General features: G+C 40.9%; 1 protein-coding gene across 1 annotated transcript; it reads left to right on the top strand.

Moving 5' to 3' along the window:
* Positions 1–943: 943 nt before the first annotated feature.
* On the top strand, positions 944–9,145 carry LOC308687936 (adhesion G protein-coupled receptor E3-like; the record flags this gene model as incomplete). Its single annotated transcript, XM_081360755.1, has 9 exons — positions 944–1,145; positions 1,957–2,070; positions 2,216–2,397; positions 2,513–2,674; positions 2,745–2,951; positions 3,029–3,261; positions 8,609–8,675; positions 8,765–8,856; positions 8,977–9,145. The coding sequence occupies 9 exons, from the start codon at positions 944–946 to the stop codon at positions 9,143–9,145; spliced, it is 1,428 nt and encodes a 475-aa protein (XP_081216881.1).
* Between the last annotated feature and the right edge of the window lie 270 nt (positions 9,146–9,415).

The following is a 9,415-nucleotide window of genomic DNA, read 5'->3' as shown; positions in this document are numbered from 1 at the left end:
CCCCGACCACACTCAGTCCAAATACTACCCCGACCACACTCAGTCCAACTACTACTCTGACCACACTCAGTCCAACTACTACCCTGACCACACTCAGTCCAACTACTACCCTGACCACACTCAGTCCAACTACTACCCTGACCACACTCAGTCCAACTACTACCCTGACCACACTCAGTCCAACTACTACCCTGACCACACTCAGTCCAACTACTACCCCGACCGCACTCAGTCCAACTACTACCCCGACCACACTCAGTCCAACTACTACTCTGACCACACTCAGTCCAACTACTACCCCGACCACACTCAGTCCAACTACTACTCTGACCACACTCAGTCCAACTACTACTCTGACCACACTCAGTCCAACTACTACCCTGACCACACTCAGTCCAACTACTACCCTGACCACACTCAGTCCAACTACTACCCCGACCACACTCAGTCCAACTACTACCCTGTCCACACTCAGTCCAACTACTACAGGTGAGCATGTCTCTAAATTGGAATGTGGTGTTTGATTTTTACTATATTCAAGTTGTAATAATGAATTTCCACATTTCAGGTCTGAATATCACGCTGCCGGATCAATGCAGAGTAAGCTGAATTTTTTCAGAATTTCAGAATTTACAGTTTTGTTGAATTTATCGAGTGTTTCACTTGTTATTCATAAAGATCATTTGTGATTTCAGAGTCAGACCTCTGCAGGATGTTTTCAAAATCTTCTTGACAACATAGAGAACATTACAGCTCAAGTGCTCCCTTTGGATGTAAGTCTTAAAGAGAAAAATGGTACAATAATCAAATCTGTGTCAGTTATACACTGTAGACAATAGATGATTGACATCACAATTTTGTCTCATTGGCTCCTTTGACATATATATGTACAGTAACTCTATTTATCTGATCAATAAATTAGACTGTGACCAACATTTTGAGTATGGCCTTCAACACTTCAGAGAAGCTTTTAGAGTCATCATCTTCTTCGTCATCATCATCATCATCTTCATCATCATCAGTCAGTCCAGCTGAACTAGCCTCCTATGGAAACCGTGTGTTAAAAACCAGTGAGAAACTCATCTCTACATTGGTGAAGCAGACAGACACGAGTGACAGTGTCAGATTTACTCTTGCTGTTGTAGGTGAGTGGAGAAACTCTTATTATTGATGATGAAACTGAGATTATATATGATGTCAGGGAGTTTATAACGGATCCAGCGGTAGATCACAGGTGGCAACAATGATAAATGCAGCTACAGTAACTATGTAATTATGTATCTTTTGTTGTTGAAAGTCAGTATTTTGGCTCAAATTCATTCGTCATTGGGTAGACATGTCCTAAAAAAATCACTAAAAAAAGAAAATGCAACATTAAACACAAGTTCACGTACATTGAAGTTCATGGTTTGTGGTGTCCACTGTCATGCTGGGTTGTTGCAAGGAACACTTATGACAAAGGAGATTTAAACAGAGAGTAGACTTTAATGATAAATCCACAAACACACAGCTTGAACATATATGTAAACAAGATCAGACAAGGAACTGAACAAAACAGGGAGTATACATACACTGCAGGGATAATGAGGGATCTAAACAGGAACAGCTGAACAGAATAATTAATTAAATGAGTTTCCAAGGAAACAAACTACGAACTCAGGCAGAACGTACCGTAACAACCTGAAAGTGTTCTTGGAATATTTATTGCTTTGAGCATAAAGCAATCAGCATTCAAAAGACATATCAAACACTATAATACTAATACTAATACTAATAATCAATTGCAGTGTTTGATCTTAAGGACATTTTGAGTCAAACTACATTTGAGATGAAAATCCAACATTAGTGAATAGTCATTTTTTTTTTTTTTTGGCAAATTTAATTATTTAATTGGACTTTTAAAAAAAGCAATTAAACGAATATATATCACATAACTGTTTGTTTGTTTTTAATCAGAGGTTGAAGTCTTCATGGTTGGACCACAGGTCACCTTAGATAAAATCCCTAGACTTGACACAACAAATTCTTCTGTGGACATCGATCTCATTGGGATCGCCAACAACAGTAATGGTACGTGAAATGTTTTAGTTTAATTAAATTAACAAAAAACATAGAAAGAGTAGTTATACAGTACAAAACTGAACTTACTTTCTTTTTTGATTGTTGTTATTGTTTTAGTATTGTAAACATGTTAGCTTCTGTTTGTGTCACACAGGATCAGCTGCTGTGGCTTTCATGAGTTATAACACAATGGAGAATCTACTGAAGCCCGACTTCTTCAACACATCAAATGTCACGATTAAAACCATGATGTCCACTGTGATCTCAGCGACTCTTCCCAAAACCACCAACACTAAACTCACCAAACCAGTCAACTTCACCCTCAAACACATCAGAGTGAGAGACTGAAATGTGTTTTTGTCCAACCTGAGAACTGATGAACATCTGAAAACATCTAATTGTCAGTTTTTTATTGTTTTTTTTTTTTTCATGTTATTTCTTCTTTCTGCAGGAGTTTGACCCCAACGGTTCTCTGTCCTGTGTGTACTGGAATATCAGCGAGTGGATTGTAGATGGTTGTTCTGTTTTAGAGACCAACAGCAGCTACACTGTGTGTTCCTGTGTTCATCTGTCCACATTCGCTCTCATCATGCAAACCAGCCGCCCATCAGAGGTACGAGAACATTTATAGTGAGCATTGAAGCACAGATTTGGCACTTATGTACTCTGACATGTTTTCTCAGAGCGACCCACCGCTGGACCTGTTGAATTTGGTGTGTGTGATCGTGGGGCTGGTGTTCTTCAGTTTGGCCCTGTTGACCTTTGCCCTTTGTCAGTGGAGTCCTGGAGTGAATAATGTGGCTCGAATCAACCTCTGTGTGAGTCTTCTGTTGGCTCACCTTCTGTTCCTGCTCACACAACAGTTCCTGAGCCTCATACGCCCTCATCAGGTGAGAATGATGAAGGAGCCCTACAGCTCAGCACAGTCTCACTGAGAATCATCATAACCATCTCTCATGATCTCCAGGTGTTGTGTGCCGTGATATCAGGTGTGCTGCACTTCCTCTTTCTCTCCGGCTTTGTGTGGATGTTCATTGAAGCTGTGCTGCTCTTCATCTGTGTGAAGAACCTATCACAGATCAGCTCCAAAAAGAGGGAGGTGCTTAGCAGTGGATTCCTGTGTGTGATTGGATATACAGTTGCTCTGGTTGTGGTGGCCGTGTCTGTCGGGCTGCTTCCTGAAGGATACGGCAGTGAACAGTGAGTTTTTTTTTGTTTTTTGTTTTTTTAAGTTAATTAGATTATAAGGAAATAAAGCAGCTTTTGGAAACAACTACCTTGAAATCCAGCCACAGATAAAAAGGACAGTACAGCCATATCACCCTGTAGCCAATAAGACTGGTTGCCCACTGAAGCTAAGCAGGGTTAAGCCTGGTTAGTGACTGGATGGGAGACTCCTGGGAAAACCAGGTCGCTGCTGGAAGAGGTGTTAGATAGGCCAGGAGGGGGGTACTCATCCTGTGGTCTGTGTGGGTAGTGACTAACGCCTAGTGATGTCCTTTGGATGAGATGTTAAACCAAGGTCCTGACTCTCTGTGGTCATTAAATATTCCATGGCACTTCTAGTAAAAGAGTAGGGGTGTAACCCTGGTGGCCTGGCCAAATTCCCTCCATTGGCCTTCATCAATCATGGCCTCTTAATAATAATCCCCATGCTTTCAATTAGTTCTATCACTCTCTCTCCTCTCTACCTATAGCTGGTGTGTGATGAGAGCACTTTCGCCGTTGTACTGAAGCTACCGTCGCATCATCCAAGTGGATCTGCACACTGTTGGCGGTTGAGGACTTTGGGTGTACAGTAGTACATAGTAAAGCACTATATAAATGCCTAATTTAATTTCATTACCAGCTTTACTTATTACTAACCAGTGTTTACATAGAGGTGGAGACACTCTGAACAAAGCATGTTAATTAATTACATGAGTAATTAATTAACATGTCTCCACCATGTCTCTTAACATGTTCAGAGTCTCTCAACATGTTCAGAGTGTCTCCACCTACGTAGAGGTGGAGACACTCTGAACAAAGCATGTTAATTAATTACATGAGTCAGCTTGTTACCGAAATTTCCCCAACGCTGATCTCATCAGCATAACAGTGTCATTCAAATGCATAGATGCTAATCCAATCAGCCGGACTATTCAACAACTGGGACAGGGGCTCCACGAGCCATTAAAAACAAAGGGTGAGAGTCTCAGTAATCAGACTCATTTAACTTACAATAGAGAGAACAGGACGGGCAGGAATCTCTTTGCTGGGAACTCTGTTTAACAGCTGATATCATCTATACCTCAAAATGTAAAATTCAATCTACTCTACTTTCTCAGTTTATGTACGATTGTATTGGAACCTAGATTTAGTTCTAATAACTCTCACAAAATACAAATTTTGACACTTAAAAGTTAATTCTTGTAACCTGTGATCATTACAGGCACATAGCACATGCTCTGTGTTGATGTTCTGTAAATGCATGCTGACACGGAAACAAACATGCAATTAGGGTCCGTGAAGTTCTTACAGGTAATAGTCTTTTCTGGTTGGAACTATAATTTTCTCGTGAGTCGTGTTGAATGAAATAATAACTGTGTTGAGTGTTGAATGAAACACTTGATACTGTGGACGCATAGATAGTACACCAGTAGGAGAAACAACAGCATAATTGCTATTTCCTTGATCCACAGGGGTGGTTGGTGCATATGGATCTCAGGACAGCCATCAAGTGGTATCTGCACAGAGTAAGAAAGAAAACAAAAGACAGATAGAGCAGTATTTGTTCAAATACTAGGGTTGTATCCTTTTCCGAGTCTGCTATTGTTGTTCCTTCTTTCTCTATTTCTTAATTCCTGCGACACCTAAAGAACAGTGAGGTAAGGATGGACTAGTGGATGGGGAAAGCCTATGAGGGAGTCTTCACCGCAGGGTTGGCCCCCGAAACCTGTTGCATTCGGTTCTTCCCTGGGCTCCTAACTGGTCCGCGTCCTGTCCTATCCTGTAGGTGGGGGAACAAATTTACAGTGTGACACATGAGTCCAGGTTTCCTTCCCTGACACAATACTGCAGCTGCTGTAATCGACATCACTTGATGTGGTCTGTGCCACTTAGGCTCTAATGGCTTGTTTCTGAATGACTTTATCATGACCCATTGACCTGGGATGATTGTGTGTCCACCTTCTGGTGGAGTCTGCCAACACAACTCAACTCTCTCTTTGGCACTCTGTACTGCCTTTGTGAGGTTTTCGCAGTACGCGATCAGGGCATCTGAGGCAATGTGTACATCAGCATTTCTAAGATCAACCACACCTGGCATCTGCATTGGGCATCCAGTAATAATGTACTGATCTGTTAGGTGACGCTCTCATACTACACAGTACTGCTGGCAGCGCTTTGACCCATGGTACTCCTTCCTGATGCATTTTGCTTAGCCTGGGAGCTGGGGTATGTGTTGCTGCTGGCACATCATTAATTTTCTGGCATGTAACGCATCTCTTGATTGTTTCGGTGGCTACCTTTCTGAATTTTGGATTCCACCATTGATTTGAGAACCTATGATTCATCGTTGCTGGACCACTGTGACCCAAATTGTGTATTTGTTGAGCCAAATATGGCAGCAGTGATTCGGGAGCGAAATACTTTCCCCCTTTGGTCCAGCAGCTGGATGAATCCACAATGGCTCCTTTGTCTAACCATGTCCATGCTTCTGTGGACATGTTTCCCTAAACTCTTTTCTGGTTTCCCTAAACCTAACTAACTGGGGCATCTCCAAATCGACACCCAATTGATCTTATTACCTGAGGCATCTCCAAATCGACACCAATACCTTTATCTGGGGTGTCTACTAATCGACACCCAATTCCTTAAATTGGGGCGTCTACTAATCGACACCCAATTGCTTAAACTGGGGTGTCTACTAATCGACACCCAATACCTTTATACTCTAGCTCTTGCATCTTCAGTCGACAACTGGCCGAGTCTTTAACTAACTTGCTTCCCTAAACTAGCTTCCTTCATAAACTAGCTTCCTGCGCAAGAATAATCGACAAACAGACCCAGGAGATCTTCCCGAGCAGTTCTCAGGGAATCTCTCCCAAGAAGCAAGGCCGGAGGATCTCAGACAAATTCCATTGAGAATCCCACCAGAAAATACGGATACAACAGTTTTTATAGAATCGAGACAACAAATAAGACTAACATGTCACCTTCAATATGATTGGTTCAAAAGCCCCAACCTTTTTCCTCTGTCACTGGCACAAGCAAACTCTGATTTTTTTGTGATTACTTATCACAAGGTTTCATCTGTCTACTTTCACTTCCCTTAATTTTTATTTATACACACACACAATCAAAGTCACAAGTTTTCCCCCAAAGAGATTGGAATCATTTAAAAGCATATGAATGTTGTTCCTGCGAGAAAAACAAATGTTAGTTGATTAATCAAAGTTGATTAATTCAAATCCATCACACTTCATACAGAGGAACGTCTTTGTACAGATCAATTATTGATTCAGGAGGCAGACATGTCTTCTGTGCTGTACTACCTGAACACACTTGTACAGTTGCATAGGAACAAGCCTGTTTAGCCGCTACATCAGCAAGAGCATAACCTTTAGCTTCCGTAGAATTAGTTGTGAGATGTGCTTTCACTTTGATCACTGCTAATATTTTTGGAAGTTTCATGGCAAACATGAGATCTTTCACTAATCCAGTATGCTTAATGGGGGATCCAGCAGAAGTTAAAAATGGTCTGCTTTGCCAAATGACACCAAAATCATGAATTACCCCAAAAGCATACCTGGAATCTCTGTAGATATTTGCAACCGATCCTGAAGCTAGCGTGCATGCTCTAGTTAAGGCTACTGGTTCTGCAGCTTGAGCTGAAAAATTATCTGGAAGACTACCTGAAGCTACCACTTCAGTGGTGGAAGTTACTGCATAACCTGCTCGTCTGTTACCTTCAATGGCTTGAGCTGAACCATCAACAAACAACTCAAATTCTGAATTCTCTATGGGAGTTTCTGTTACTTCACTCGTAGGTGTGTATGTAAGCGTAACACACTCATGAATCATTTCTCCTTCATCCTCTAACACAACTTCAGTCATTGCAGACATGAGGATGGGTTTGAGACTGGCGCAGCCTGTAAAACAATGTTCGGGGCTGTGTGGGTAGTTAACCAATTTCCCCAACGGGAGGAGGTGACAGAAGTGACTTTTGCTTGATTCATTACTGCGGACACTGCATGAGGGCATTTTACGTTTACAGTCTGACGTATTACTGATGAAGCCTGAAGAGCTAGATGAACTGCCTGCACTGCTCTAAGACATGGGCCCATACCTTGAGCGACTATGTCAAGTTTACAGAATAGTAATGAATTGGGTGTAAACTGCCCCCATGATCTTGCATTAGACATGCAGTCATAAAGCCCAAGTGTTCATGGACATAAAGCACAAAGGGTCTATCAGATTGTGCAATTCCTAATGCTGGCGCTTGAGTAGTGCACTCTTCAAATCAATGAAAGCTTTGTAATTAAATTCTTCCATACAAACAGTATCGGAAAATTTAACATGGCCTTTCAACAAGTCATAGAGCGGCTGCACAATCGAAGTATAGTCTTCAATCCAAGGTCTACAGTAACCTGCTGTTCCTAAAAATGATCGGAGTGTTTTAATGGTAGTAGGCGGAGGTATGGCTTTTACTGAAGCCGCTCGATCCTGTGTAATAGATCTATTTCCTGCACGAATTGTTTGACCCAGAAACATGACTTGGTTTGTAGCAATTTGAGCTTTGTGAAAGCTGCATTTGTGTCCTTTTTCTGCAAATAGTCCAACAATGCTGCCAATTCAGTTTGATGTACCTCATGATCTGTTGAGGCAATCAAAATATCATCGACATATTGCATCATAGTGGACTGTTTTACTGGACATTCTGGGTCACGCAAATCACGTCACCTTGTGACAACCGTGTCCACTGGTACTGCTCATAGTCAACTGTGAAAGCTAACCATGTCTGGCTGTCAAGAATGTAAGGGTACAGAAAATAATCCATTAGACATATCGATTACTGAACAAAACTTACAATCAAATGGTAAGCCATTACAAATTGTAGATGGATCTGCTACTGGGGGGCTGATTTTGTCAGTGTGTTTATTGGGTACTCTGTAGTCTATGGTGAGTCTCCATGTCCCATTGGATTTCTTGATGGGCCATATGGGTGAGTTACAGGGACTTATTTTCTTCTCCAGATAACCTACATTGAGGGAGATTTTTCCCTGCCCCAAGACCACCTATCACGGACTTTATAACTTTACCTGAGCGCCTGGTTGAACCTCTTAGAGTTACAGGGACTGTTGGTTTTTAACTAGCACTCCTTGCTTCAGCAACTTTTCTACAATAGATTTGATTCTGTCTAGCTTCCTTACTGATCGGATATTGTTTGGTTACCGGAGGTGGAGTTCCTGTCAATTTGACTGTTTCTACACCTGTCAAAACCCAGAAATAGTATTTTTTGACAAATTAATTCACTTATCCATCATATTATGTTTCCTCTAAACAGTTGCTGGATTAAAAGAGATAAAGGTTTTATCTGGAGTTTTCTGGGTCCTGTTTGTGTCATTCTAGCAGTAAGCAAATTTCTTATTTCTCATGATTTTCATTTTTATTAAAGCGAAAACAAGGTGTGAATAACAAATTATTATTTTCTACTTTTCAGGTAAATATGATTCTCTTTATCAACATCATCATCAATCTGAACTCAACTCTCAAAAACCTGAACGCTGAAGTTTCACAGATGAAACAAACCAAGTAACAAACATGATGATTTTGAATACTCCATAGATATATATCATATATATATATCATCATCATCATCATCATCATTAAATACACATTAAATACACATTAACTCTCTCTGTTTTTCTGCAGGATTATGGTATTTAAAACACTTGCTCAGTTTGTGGTTCTTGGTTGCTCCTGGATTCTGGGTTTCTTCATTAATGGCAGGAAGGAACTGGAGATCCTCTTCCTGATCTTGAACTCCCAGCAGGGAACCTTCATCTTCCTGGTCTATTGTGTCCTCAATGATGAGGTCTGATATCACTCAATTTACCACCATATTCCATGTCAAAGCATATAAAAGACTATTACAGTTGTGTTCATACCAGTCCTGTTCTTGTCTTGGCAATCCATGACTTTTAGAGAGAAATGTCAGAGTCAGCTGTTTAAAGGGGGGGTGAAACACTCATTTTCAGTCAATCTCATGTTAATCTTGAGTACCTATAGAGTAGTACTGCATACTTCAAATCTCCAAAAAGTCTTTAGTTTTATTATATTTATAAAAGAAAGATAGGCTGTACCGAGTCTT

The sequence above is a fragment of the Scardinius erythrophthalmus genome (assembly GCF_964197995.2).
Source record: "Scardinius erythrophthalmus genome assembly, chromosome: 3".
Lineage (NCBI taxonomy): Eukaryota > Metazoa > Chordata > Actinopteri > Cypriniformes > Leuciscidae > Scardinius > Scardinius erythrophthalmus.
This window is presented reverse-complemented; position numbering and strand designations above follow the sequence as displayed.